General features: G+C 38.6%; 1 protein-coding gene across 1 annotated transcript in view; it reads right to left on the reverse strand.

Moving 5' to 3' along the window:
- The window catches only part of gab2 (GRB2-associated binding protein 2), an 84323-nt gene that overhangs the window by 1677 nt on the left and 68345 nt on the right, over nt 1-14301 (reverse strand). The window contains exons 3-7 of the mRNA XM_007236775.4: nt 11823-12054; nt 3532-4082; nt 1403-1500; nt 1003-1288; nt 464-554 (exon numbers count right to left, since the gene is read on the reverse strand). Coding sequence (XP_007236837.2) covers nt 464-554; nt 1003-1288; nt 1403-1500; nt 3532-4082; nt 11823-12054 — 1258 coding nt within the window. The remainder of the gene's footprint in view (nt 1-463; nt 555-1002; nt 1289-1402; nt 1501-3531; nt 4083-11822; nt 12055-14301) is intronic.

Genomic DNA, 14301 nt, shown 5'->3' on the forward strand with positions numbered 1-14301 from the left:
AACATTCCTCTCAAATAAGAATATTGTCATTTAGAGCATTTATTTGCAGAAAATGAGAAATGGCTGAAATAACAAGATGCAGAGCTTTCAGACCTCAAATAATGCAAAGAAAACAAATTCATATTCATAAAGTTTTAGGAGTTCGTAAATCAATATTTAGTGGAATTACCCTGGTTTTAATGATAGTTTTCATGCACCTTGGCATGTTCTCCTCCACCAGTCTTGCACACTGCCTTAGGATAATTTTATGCTACTCCTTTAATGGCTTGTAATCATCCATCTTTCTCTTGATTATATTCCAGAAGTTTTCCATTTGGTAAAATCAAAGAATCTCATCCTTTTTAAGAGCTGTATATTTCACAGTAAAATTTTAAGATGCATATCTGATTGTGTAAAAAAAACCAAAAGCTGAGAAACAGAACATATCTAAATACAATAAATGAAGCGTCAGTTTGAAACTCACATGGGTCTGGTCCAGGACAAGGTTACAGGGCTTTTGAAAGGAAGCTCATCTATGATTCCGTTGTTTCTCAGGTCCAGAGGTGTTGGCTTTGCTTTAAATGAAAAACAAGCAAATACAGATTTAGAACTGAACATGTAACACTGAACCTGTTGCTATGAAGTTTTAATTATTCAACTGTACTCTACAAATAAACATGATTAGAAGCTTTCCATTTAAAACTGGACAGTTTTAGTAAATGAAAGTGGAAATTCTAGCCAGATGCCACCGTTCCCGATCATTACCACCCACAGTGGACAGCACAGTGGGTGTTAATGTCTTCTATAATGTATTCCTGGTACACACGTGACACTATGGATCAAGGAATGGTGAATGCTCACTCAACTTCGTAATGTGGCACCTACTATCAGAACTCAGTCAGATTCTAAGAATTTATGTTGCCATGTGATGTAACACTTCATGATCAATTTATATTTTGCTATCTGATGACTTGAGAATTTTTTAACAGTTTAAGTAATCCAAATTCACCACCAATATTTCACCTTTTCTGTTGGGTTTAAGGTTGCGGTTGATTGGTGGCGGCGTGACATCACTCAAGCGGCCCGGCCGGTGGCACAGTGATGCTGTGCTGCCTTTTCTAGCTGGCAGCGTGGCAGAGAACCCTGGGAAATCAAAATGATGCGGGCCAGGACTCATGGGAATGTAGTTGTTCTTAGGACTGTCTGCCAGAGCAGCGTTGAGAGGGGAAGAGGAGGAGCCAGGGTTCATGGGGACGTAGTTATCGTCTGAATTACCACTGTCTGAGCGGGTCAACGGAGCTTTCGCTCTCTGCCAAAAGAGTCATCAGAGGATATTGTTATCAGTGAACAGTCAATAACAGTTAGATTAATGAATGAAATGGTAAGAAGTCAGGAATTAATGTAGGTACAGAAAAAGCTTTACCAGGTAGGAGCTGAAGCCATCGTTGACCGACTCAACTGACTGACCAGAGTTATTGAAATAGATGGGACGCTGATGACTGCTGGTCTCAAATGAGGACCCTGGGAGATAAAAAGACCAGAAATAAAGATTTCTCCATTAAATTACAGTAATTACAATTATTATTGACTTAGAGTAGAGTATACGAACATGACTTTAATTATTGTTGTTTTAGCTAGGCATAAAACAAACAATTAAACAAAAAATGGTTGAAACCAAACCAATCACAATCAAATATTTTTATTGAACGTTAAATATTTTTACCATCCCAGCAGACACAACAAATCACATTATTGTATAATCTAAGTATAAGTCTTTTCCTTTCCGCTAAACCCAAAATGCTTTTTTTTATATTTTAGGATAAATAATTTGGGTTGCTAATTAGCTAATTATTAAAGATTAAACTCAATAGTTTAAGTTTAATTATGCTTCAGAAACGAAAGGGAAACAATAAGAAAGAGAAAATTAAATATCTGAATACTTCAGCAAATAATCACTTTTTTGGGAACATTGTTGCCATCTTGAAAGCCTCCACATTCTGAAATCCTCACAATTAATTTCTGAAATAAAATGTTGTCCTTTGATGTTTTACTTACCTCTAAGTATTCTTAGTAATTAAACCTTTTTTTATTGGGCTTTTAAGAAGATGTAACTGCATTAGTATGAAATTTGTTATTATATTAGTGGCATAAAAGTATCTAAAAATGACAATAATATTGTTTATCGCAATATTTTCATGGACAATATATCGACCATTTTTTTATTTTGACAAGCCTAGGTAAAATAAAACACATATTTTGAATTGGGTACAAATAAAACAACCTGTTCTAGGAGTCTTATTAAAATACATGCGTGTGAGTCCTGGGCTGCGGTATTTAAAAGGGATTTATTTGTGCAAAAAACTCAACTTAAGTGCCATACAAGCAGGATAATGCATACAACTATTCCATCATACACCCCATTGCTTTCTGATTAGCGTTTCTTGGAATATGGCTGCCAAGCACAGGTGCACGAACAGACTGTGACTGAGCCAACAGGGTCAAAAGGTCACTTCCTGTTACTCCAGACATGCTGGCCTGGCCTGACTGAGCACAGAGCCACCATGGAGGCCCAGAATGAAGCTGCTCATCTGTTTTTTTTCACTGCTTATCAGGCCGGAACGAGCCACTCTGGGACTGCCTGCATGGTTTGAATTTCATTAGCCTCCCAGCAGATCAGAGCAGGCCATGCCAGATTGCCTCTTTGTTTCAAATCTGATGCAAGCATTCAAAAGAGGAGGGGAAAAAAAACTGAGAGGGAGAGTTATAACAGCCAGCAAGCATGAATGAAAGTCTATGATAGAGGTGCAAGATATGGACAAAAATGTAATGTGTGATAATGCTGTTAAATTTATCGTCATTAGTGAGAAATTAAAAAACTTCTGTACTGTTTTTTCAACACTTTTTCTTAGCTTGATGGTACTTTTAAGACTAGAATAGTCTAATGTTTATGTTCACTGTGCAGTTTTAGCCCTGTCTACCTCCAGCCTACTTAAGTAAGCCACATTATCAGTCATCAGCATGAAGCGCTCCCTTTGCTGATACAATTTTATGCATTTTGCTATTTTTTGTTAAAACTCACATTACAATAATAACAAAATTAAGTAGTCGCACAGACCTTGTCTGATATCCAATAATGAGCAGTAAATTGTTTAATGGAATTGACGGAATGAGGTGAATTTTCAAAAAATACAAAAAAATATTGCAAGAAATTTAGTAATTTAGAAAACAATCTGTACGTTAGTAGTTTAATACCTCTGGGAAAAACTAAAACAAGAAATTTTAGTACTTTAGTAGTTCAGTACATCTGTGAAAAACTATTGAAAGAAATTCAGTTGTTCAGAAGTTCAGTACCTCTGCATCTGAAGTACTGAATTTCTATTGCAAGAAATTCAGTAGTTCAGTACCTCTGTGAAAAAACTATTGGTAGAAATTCAATAATTCAGACATTCAATACCTCTGTGAAAAACTATTGCAAGAAATTCAGTTGTTCTGAAGTTCAGTACCCCTGTGAGAAACTATTAAAATAAATTCAGTAGTTCAGAAGTTCAGTACCTCTGTGAAGCCTGATGTTCTCCACAGCTGGAAGTGTGTTCCTCCTTGGTATGACTGACACATTGGACACTTCTCCATTCTGCCCCCCGAGGGACTGAGGGCTGCCCCAGCGTGTCTCGGAGCTCTGGTTGGGTTTGGGTGGTCTCGGCGGAGGGCCGCCAGTCGAGTCTGCGCTGGACGGCGTCAGGGCGTTGTGGTTCCTGTCGAAGGTGCGGGGGATCTGGTAGAAGGACCCGGGCGTGGTGGGCAGGTCGTAGTTGTCGGGAGGGCGCTGCTCGTTGAAGTGCGAGGTGGCCAGGGCGTTACAGGGGGTCTTGTAGGTGTAGACCTCGTCAGAGTCCAGCTCGGAAGCCCCCTCTGAGCTGTAGCCGCGGGGCAGGACGTAGCAGCCGTCCCGGGGGGATCCGAGCTGCTGGCTCTTGCTGGGTTTGGGCAGACTGTAGGTGCCCGTTCCGTTGAGGCAGTGCGAGAGACCGTGAGTGAGGCGCTGAACAGCTGAGTCACTGCCCACCAGCAGGCTGCCACGCGAGGCCTGGGAGAAGCTGGCACTCCTGGTGGAGAAAATACATATATATATTAAAAAAAAAACATTTATAAACCCAGATTGCACCAGTACAGGCAGGGTGTGAATTACGGGGGCTGTTGGTGGGGGGGCAGACTGAACCAAATTAAGACCTTAACCCCCCCTAAAGGGGTAAAAGCAATAGTTTGTGGGTCAAAACATTTAATTATACTTCTTACATATCACGTTAAATACTACAACAACAACAATGCAGTATCTATGCCTGGAAAAATATTGTGATACGATTTCAGGCACCCCTAAAGTGGATCATACCATTCCATGTTATTGAGCATTCCTCATTTCCCTACCTGGATCATTATTGGTCACGTGGCTTCCGTCTAACTGAAGGTACGCACGCTGCTCAAGCTACTGCATTACGTGTAAGTAGCTGCTATCTACTTAGCTTTCTTAAGCGGTTCTTAGCTTTTTCCTTACATAAATAACTCACATGAACGTGCTATCCCACCTTAAATGCTGCTAATTTACCATTCCGCCTTAAATGCTGCTGTGGCGGCACGGCTTACAGGCTTCAGGCTTTTTGGGGCTTTTAAGGTGGAACAGAACATTCAAATGGGAATCCATGTTCTGTTTTTTTAATATGGACTGTTTGTGATTTCTGCACACCCTCAGCAGAAAAACACTTAAAACACTTTATCATCTACTACAGTATAAAAAGGGAACTGTGTTTTAAGGTGGAATGGAAATGTGTTTTAAGGCAGAATGGAATTGTAAACAAGAAATAAAAGCTTCATACGCTGCAGTAGACCTAGTGAGGAATGATGATGTTACTCAGATGAGTAGTTTTACAGTAAAGTGGTTTATTACAATTTTTTAAGGTAAGACCCATTTTCTATCTGTTTATTAGGCTACTTTGATAATTAACAATCACCAAGCTTTTTGAAAGGCATTAGCCAAGGTATATAAATGCATTCCTACATCTCCCCTTAACATTGAAGTTAATATTGTAGTCCTAGTGTCAAAATATGTGGATGATCTGGGACAAAATCCTTATCTACAAAGATTTTCAGCTAGACTGTTATTTTCTATTTATTTAGAATTAAATAACAAATGATTCCTGCTGGAGAGATCCAGTAGAATATGAATTAAAATTGAATGGCGTGAAAGCTGATGAAAGATAGCAGTTAATAGCATTGTGTGTGTTTTTGCAGGATTATCTGTGGATTTTGCTGTATAACATATTATTTATGACTATAAAGGTTATTGTGTGGTCTGTGTAATGGGTTTATTATTTACGTGCTGTAGACATTAAAGTAAGGAAGTGAGACACTGTAAGGATTGTAAGACTTCACTTTACACCATTTACACCCCGAAGAAGTACTAATAATAATACCCAATTATCATTGTATAATTCGCACCCTGGGTACAGGGTGTGTTTGTGTGTGTTTGTGGAATTCTGTGCATACATTCTACAGGTCTGTGTATGAAAACCAACATATGTACATAATTTCCTGGAAATATTTACTTGAGGAATGCTGAGAAGTGCCCAACCCTAGTTCCAATTAGTTCCATGCCCAACACACCTGCCTTCAGAGAATTGTGAATAGCTGTAAAAGGTGTGTTGGAACTACAGGTCTGGAACTATACGCTTCATTACTTCAGGGGCATAATCAAAATACGGTGCATTTCAGACCACAAAATGTTTAAAAATATGTTTTTGACTATTTCATCATATCATATTTCTAAGACAGATTTCCTCAGCTTACTCACTTTATGCGTCCAACCTGTCATGGCAATCTGCTTGACAGGGTGGGTAAGTCCTCGTGGAGAACTGGCATTAAATGAGGATGTGAAGATGAGTGATTGACCCAGAGTAGCAGATATGTTGTATTATTAATGGTGACCTTGTTCAGTTTCAAAGATACATTTGGTTTTGTAAAACTATTTTAATTATTGTAAAATGTTACCACAACACAACACTGTAAAGATAGAAAAGGAAAAAAATATATATCAAAATTTCATGACAACTTCCTGCACTAGATTTTTGGGGCCAAAACTCCAACACCACTTTTACCAACTAGAAATCATTAGTTAAGATAATTAATTTTTCATAGATACAAAAACATGAAAAATAAATCTTACCAACTTAAAAATTCACTTTATGTTTTTAGCTGGCCTAATTTAAGCTCTACGAAATGTGTATTGAAAGTTATACAGACTACATCTTGTGCCAATGACACAATGCCCTAAGCCTATATTGTTTGTTAATTTAAGTTAGAATATGGGAAAACTGGGAATATGGTGCAATTCAATATTTTTTGTTCCAATGACTTTAAAATCATATTAAGGAGAACGATTTTAAGTTTTGTTTTTCCAGGAAAGATGGACAGATTAAGTTTTGCTTCAGCCACATATGGAGACAATATGATAATAAATATTTAGTTAAATCAATATTAGTAATTACTGAACATAAAAAGTAAAAAAAATGGCTGCGCTCCCAAATACTGAATCCGCAGTAGATAATCAAAAATTGAAGAGGATCAGACAGCACTGTGCACTGTTTCACTGTTCAGGTGAAATGGTGGACAGGTAATTATCGGACATAAAATAGACCTAAATAGACATAAAATAAAAACCCACCCCACAAATCAAAGAAATCTATATAAAATGTCTAAATAGAGTAAAACTTAAACCTGTTTTGTAATGCAGTGTTTATATAAATAACACAAAAGGCACATTATATTGATCTTGTCTCTTAAATGTACAATGTATTATAAAGTAATGTTTTTTATAGTCCACACGGGGCAGTGTTTCCCATTCTTGTTCACTTTAAACTGAATGGCAAAATTTTGAGATACAATGTTTGCTACATTCCTTCAAAACACACACCTAACACTACATTAATACGTCAATACATTAATATATAATACAACAGTACATAACATGATAAGCTAAAAGACATTTAGCAGCAGATCTATGGCTCTGTGGCAGAAAAGGGAGTTTAGGTCTGCATCCAGGCGGAAAAGTGGGTGCCTGAATTTTCCCACAGTAAAATGGGCAGTGCCTGCACCCGTGGGACCTGGCTGGGTCAGTCTGCTCACACTCACTCCTCTGTAGGACCTCAGCTAACTAGCTGTACTCTTTAGACCATACAGTTAGTTCACTTTATTTTTGTCACTGAGTCCCTGTTTTGTAAAAGCCTGTATGTGGGACAATACTGTTCCTCACCCTCAAACCATACAAATAACACATTTCATATTAGTTATATTAGTTAATGAATAAATTATAATAGTTACCAAATAATTGCAGTTACTTTACATACATAAAAATATGTAGACAATACTAAATAACATCTAGAAGATGCTAAAATAACTTACATTAAAGTTCAATGGATAAGAAGGCAAATATATTAAAAACTGAATTCCCCATAATTTTCATATACAGCTCTGAAAAAAAATTAAGACCCTGTTTTTTAATTATAGTTTTCATGCATCTTGGCATGTTCTCCTCCACCAGTCTTACACACTGCTTTTGGATAACTTTATGCCACTCCTGGGGCAACAATTCAAGCATTTCAGTTGGTTTGATGATTGGTGATCATCCATCTTCCTTTTGATTACATTCCAGTTTTCAAGGTTTTTAATTTGGTAAAATCAAAGAAACTCATCATTTTAAGTGGTCTCTCATTTCTTTTTTTTTCAGAGCTGTATACTGTATTATTTCCTGTGATTGCAGTATTTGATCACTGTTAATATTAACAAAGTATTAACAAAGTCACAAAATCTCATAAATGTTCTAAATTGGCATCTGAAGGGGAAAAACTCAAAAACATAGAAGAAAAAGTAGGATATGTGCCGTTTAATGGATTAATGAAAAAAATAATGTGAGACAATAGGATGAATGAGATCAAATAAGGATGGATGCTGTGCACATCCTGTATGTGGATCCCTCTGCAAACATTACTCTACATCACTGCTCACGATGCCAGGATGTTCCTAACGCTTTCTTAGGAGTTTGTTTAAGGAAATATATTCTACCTGAAAACATAATCTGTGTAAATAATCTGAAGTTACTATGTGTACACTCTGCTGAGTATGACCTAACGTCTACTCAGCGCAGTACAGGAATGTCTCCACACTGGAATTTCTACTACTAAAAGCCAACAGTGCAATCTTCTTACACGCCATATGATCATTTTCACAAAATAGCTCTATCCTGAATATGATCAATGTCTCTCATACGCTGCCTTCTGCTCGCACACAAAAGGGTCTGGCCTGAAGTCAGCAACATCAGCACATCCTTCACAGGGTAATGATGAATCGATATGTCAAACAATATTCATTATGCTTCCCTGATCCATGCACTGCTCTCTGAAGATCATTTATCAATCCGTGATAAATCCCAAGTCTCACTCTGACGTGATGGATGATGCGTCAGTGAGCAGTGGGGATGAAAACGTTGGGAGTGGAGTTGGTGACAGAAACATCAGGGTCTGCATCGGGTTAGATGTCCAAAAGTGTTAGTGTTTTGCAGGACTTCACCCAGAGTAGTGAGAGTAAACTACTGTAGGGAAACCTGCTGATACAGTTCAAACTGCTTCTAGCAGAAAACTCTTATCTGCCCTCCTCTCCTTTACCCTGGACAGAAACAGAGCCATTTCAAGGCATTTGGGTGGCCCATGCAAAATTAGTATGTTTACTCTTTTCTTTTTCTTCCTTTCTCTTCTGTCTTCCTGGTAAGTAACTCTGCTTTATGATTGCAAAGGTTTCATATTTTGCCGGCTGCACGAATCACCAACCTGGCTGGTTGGTTACTGTCAGCAACTAATGAGAGGGGCCCACTTAGGGAGATTCAGATTTTTCAGACTCACTGATTAGCATCACATGTGCATCACCTTCGTGCCACAAGATCAGGAGGCTTTATGTTTCCAGTACAGAGACTATATTTTGGTCTGTGGAGGACACTCTAGCTTCTGTTCCTGCCTCTGTTCAGCATTTTTGGAGTTTAGTTTTTGATGCTTTGTACACAAAAAAAGAATTAGCCTGAACAATTCAAGCAATAAATAACTCACAATTCCATTTCTTAATTTTGCATTTAGTTTGTATATCCTGTTCATGCTAGCTTATTCTAACTTGCTATAACTTGTCCTGTCTCACATTTCTATCCTGATTTCTCAGAGATAGCAAGTAATGTGAGACCGGTCGTGTCTGTCGACAGCAACTGTCCCACAATTATCATGAGATGCCATGCACTTTCTGATCCTGATTAAGAAACTGGTCTAACAGAACCTTAACTGCAAATATATGGTCTTAGTCTTAGTAACCATTTGGCCCAGCAGTGAAAATTAGGCCTAATGGTACTTCACAGGGTTCTGTGAGCCACACAACAGAAGAACCATATTTGGGTCCCCTTAAAGAACCATGTTTTCTGGAGATGTGCTAGTCTTCCCCCCTCTATGTGTTCTGGTAATGGGGGATATACGACTAAGTAGCAGCATGATGGGGGAGACAATTGGCCTAGCTGAATTGGTAGAAAAATGCAGTAGAGACGTGAGTGGGGACTTTGAACTGGCAGATAATCTTTTAAACATAGTTCTTTATGAAGCTAAAAGTGTTGTTTTTTTTTTTTTTACAGTACTGCTCAAGAAACCACTTGAATCACCTTATTTTTTAATATTGTGATATATACCTATCACAGTAAAACAGCAAAAGCTATAATTTTCCTAATGTCTATTTATGTTGGCTGCTATTAAAACAAAATGGCATTATCAGTTCAGAAATATTATATTTCATCTGTAATAACGTTTTAAAATATTTTGGTTGGTGCATTACAGTAGTGTGTAATTCCATGCGTCCTTCAACATTATACACGTTTCAAAGCAAGCTTGGTTCCCATCAGTTACCAAATCTTTGGGTGTAAACAAGGCATGAGTAACAGAGTTGATGTAAGCAGTATTTCAGCAGAGCCGCCGCAGATCTCTGCACATGATGACAAAAACCAAACCATGCTTGAAGAGCATGTTGCACCCCTGTGGGCACATTATGTCCTGACTCAAACTGGCATAGCTCATATTTCACAAACACTGATGCAGTTATTTATGAAAATGCTTGTGAACTGAATGCAGATCAGAACTGTCTGATAATAATGCAGGTTTATGCTAAAAGGCTGTGAATTGAATCATCCTTCTTTGATGGGCGGGACCACCACAGAGCTGGTATTATTTGGGTGGTGGGTCATTTTCTGCATGGTGGGGGTGTGTTTGGTGGGGGTGTGTTTGTGTGTTGTGTTGATATGCATGGCTTAGTCACAGCAGTGCTGCTCGAGTTTTTAAACAACCCAATCTCACTTCTGGACTTAATCCATAATCCAACTATTCAGAAATATCTGTTCAACAGCTTCCTGTGAACAGCTGCCCATCGGTGATCACTGTTGAACACAAACTGCATCTGCAGCAACAGATGAACTTCTGTCTCAGACTTTTTACTTTATCTAGAAGGTGGAGCAGCTAGGTAGAATTGTGAAATAGAGTGGACAGTGAGAGAACACGGTGTTTAAAAACTACAGCAGCACTGCTGTGTCTGATCCGCTCGTATTAGAACAACAAAGACTAACACACTAACACAACACCATCATACTATCTATTGTGTCCCTACAGTGCTGTAAATAAGAATACTTCACCAGCCAGATACTATCTGCTCTGTGGTGGTCCTGACCATTACGGAGAACTAAAATTGACTTTTGGTGTGGTAAAACTTGATACAAAAAAAATGACTTTGTTGAATAGCCCACAAGATCCTGCAATTTTGTTAAAACTGGCTAGAATGGGTTTTAACAGGGCATATTTTGCCCCTGCAGATAAATCGCTTTTTACATTGTTATTCAGGCTCAAAGTAGCTCCACACCTCATTGGTAGAATCCAGAGAGCCCTGACATTTAAAACGAGGCATTTAGAACTTTTAAAGTGCACAAGAAGCTTAAAATAAAAAAAAAACACTCTTTACAACCTATAGCGTAACCTAATCTCCGGGCGCCCCCATCACTGTACTGATTATCACTTTACTTTAAGATGGCATGTAAACTGTGTTTTTTTAATAAGCTTCTTGTGCACTTTTAAAGTTCTAAATGCCTGGTTTTAAATGTTAGGGCTCTCTGGATTCTAACAATGAGGTGTGGAGCTACTTTGAGCCTGGATGACAGTGTAAAAACGAATTTATCTGCAGGGGAAAAATATGCCCCATATCATTCATTCTAAAGCATAGTTGGAGAAACTGCACAAAAAGCTGCAGGAGAGTGGAGATGGGCTATTTAACAAAGGTTAGTACTCATGGTTAGTATCATGTTTTACACACAATTTCTGCTTTAAAGGACAGGGTGAAAAGAGGGTAATAAATTACGCTGAGAAACAGATACAGGACTTCAGGATTTCTGAATAAATGGATAATGAGTGTCTAAGGCAAAATCTCGTAGTATTAACTGCATGAACTACCCTTCAGTATCCTCAAGGAACATGTTTTAACAATTTAATAGCCTTGTTAACATGTTCTCTGTTCACACATAATAGAATGAAGCCACCTTAGAGATCATTACAGGCGTCTTCAGGAAATTTACACCATGACGTTGATGTTAACATAATGGTTTTGCAATGACCATGCAAGCAAGGTCTACTAGCACTATTGTTGTGCGGCCTACAGCATGTGATCTGAAGGACCTCGTCTTGTTTGAAGACCACAGGAAGCCCACCAAGGGTGCCTCCAGGGATCGTGACCCTTACCGAGCGCTCTCGCTTTTCCGGCTCATGCACTGGTGAAGGAGGAGGTAGTCCTGGGGGGCGCTGTTGGACAGGGAGCCGTGGGAGTGGCGTACGGGCATGTCGAAGGTGAACAGCATTGGCTGGCTGGAGTGGGAGGGTGCAGAGGTTTTGCGTTCACCAATCAGAGGAGCCATAGAGCCGCCGAGGTCCCCGGCTATGGAGCGCAGCATGTGGGTAGTGGATGGCCTCTCGTCTGCAGTGTTGGGAAAAAGGGGAAAAAAAAAAGAAGAAACGTTGGAGAAAGATTTTTTTTTTTAAGAGACAGTGCAAACAAATAACGTCATCTAAAGCAACAGAAACACACTCAGCTTTCATTTTCACTATGTGAGGGAGTCCCCAGACCTGATTGTCAAGTTGAAAACCGAAGCTATTAAACATCTCACAAACATCACGAGGTGGCAGGAAGCAGGATGTCCTGAATGCTAAAAAAAAAGCTGCTCAACTCCAGTGACCTCACCATTTTGGATTTATTGACCTTAAGTGATACAGCCCCCTTTTTGCATGTCTGCATAAACAAAGCCGGAGAACAGCGGCCAACTTGTCTTTTCCCGCCGTGATCAATGAAGTCAAAGGACAGGGAAAATTCAATTGAGCACTTTAAGCCGTAACATCCATGTCGACGACTCGCATTCAATAGCTTTCAGTGTGTGCTCCAAACTCAATCACTGGAGATGGCCCATCCGTCTTTTTTTGGTTGGGGGGGATAACAAAAGAGGGAATCTTTAGAGCTCTTTGTTTCCAGCCAAAGGTCATTTTTTACAGCTTTACTCTCCCACTGCCGCTTTACCAACGAGCGTAGAAATCGCTTTTGTAGAGCTTCTGTATGAGGCCACCTAACTCTAAGTCTAAACGGTCTGAACCCTCTGGACTAGTCTAAGCCTTTCAGACACTTCTGGGGAAGTCTGACAGGGATGCCTTGACATTTTCAAAAACGACACCTAGGCCTGTCAGGATAACAATATTTTGTGGACGATATATCGTCCGAGAAAAAAGTGTGATAAACAATATTTTTGTCATTTTAACACCATTAAATGCCACTGACATAATGATACTAGAAAAGCATAACAAAGCAATTGTACAATTTTAAAGATAAAACAGGTTTAACAAGTTTCTTTGATTTTACCAAATTAAAAAACCTCTGGAATATAATAAAGAGGAAGATGGATGATCACAAGTCACATGCTTTCATTCAGCACAGACTCTGCTACAATAAGCAGTACAAACAGTAAACATGTCATTAATCTAAGACTTTGCAAAAAAAACATTTTCAAATTTGAAAAAAAAAACACATTATAAACATTTCTAGCCAAGACTTTTGAGCTCTGATCTTTGTAAACATGGGTGTTGGCTACATTTTGGCCATTTCAGCTTCCAAAAAATTGATGAAATTCTCTGTGGGTTGACTTCTAAAATGTCACACAAAGCTGTGTGAACATCATGGCCTTTGCTTTCGAGCTGTTTCTCTGCGACGTCTCCCGATTCCTGCAGCACGGGTCTGCAGAGTGGATGCAAATCTCAGGCCACGCAACTCAAAATAGACTGGGCAGAGTGCCAAACACCAGGAAGTGCATATGACCCCTTTTTCCCACCACCCATCATCCTCCTCACGATCAGCAAGCTTGGCAGAAATAGAGATTGAGACAGAGTGAGAGCGAAAGAAAGGGAGAGAGAGAGAGGGAAAGAGAGAGAGAGAGAGTGGGCGGAGAGAAGTAGGTTTACTACGCTACTCCACAGAACTCCAGAGTACACTTCTGTGTTTTGAGTTGAGCTGCAGTGGGTGGTAGAGTGAGACTCTTCATATATGCAGAAAGGTACAGAGATCATCTCGTCTTGGAATTTTAACTAAGCTGCCTATTAAATATAATAATCGCTTCTTGTATAAACACCAGCAGGTAATACACAATCCTTCCACCTACTATAAAGGTTTACATCAATGTGTTAAATCAAGAAAATGACAAATTTAGAATAAAAAATGACAACAAAATCAAATATTTGCTGTTTTTTGGATATTTATATGTTACCATAAGAAAAACAAACTAACAAAAACCTTTAGAAAATAAGCCAATAAACAAATAAGCCAATAACACAAATTAATTAGGTATCTTTCTATTTTTTATGAGTAGTAATGCACCAAAATAATTATTATCGGCACTCGGTCAATATTTTCAATTTTGAGTAAATATTTTAAATGAGAAAAATTACAAGACAGGATTCATAAAATACATTTATGGAAAGATATATGAAATTAAATGTCATAGGATAACAATAACAGTATGTTAACGAATCATGACCTGTTATGTTAACTTGTAAGTGAGACTGACCACTGGTCAGTGTGCTCATGGCAAGGCATTGTGAATGATCAGAGTTTAAAAAGGGAATATTGAAGTGGCTAAACTAGTGAATATGAATTGAAGTAAGTAAGTGTGCAGCACAATGCTGG

Source organism: Astyanax mexicanus, chromosome 18 (genome assembly GCF_023375975.1).
Source record: "Astyanax mexicanus isolate ESR-SI-001 chromosome 18, AstMex3_surface, whole genome shotgun sequence".
NCBI lineage: Eukaryota > Metazoa > Chordata > Actinopteri > Characiformes > Acestrorhamphidae > Astyanax > Astyanax mexicanus.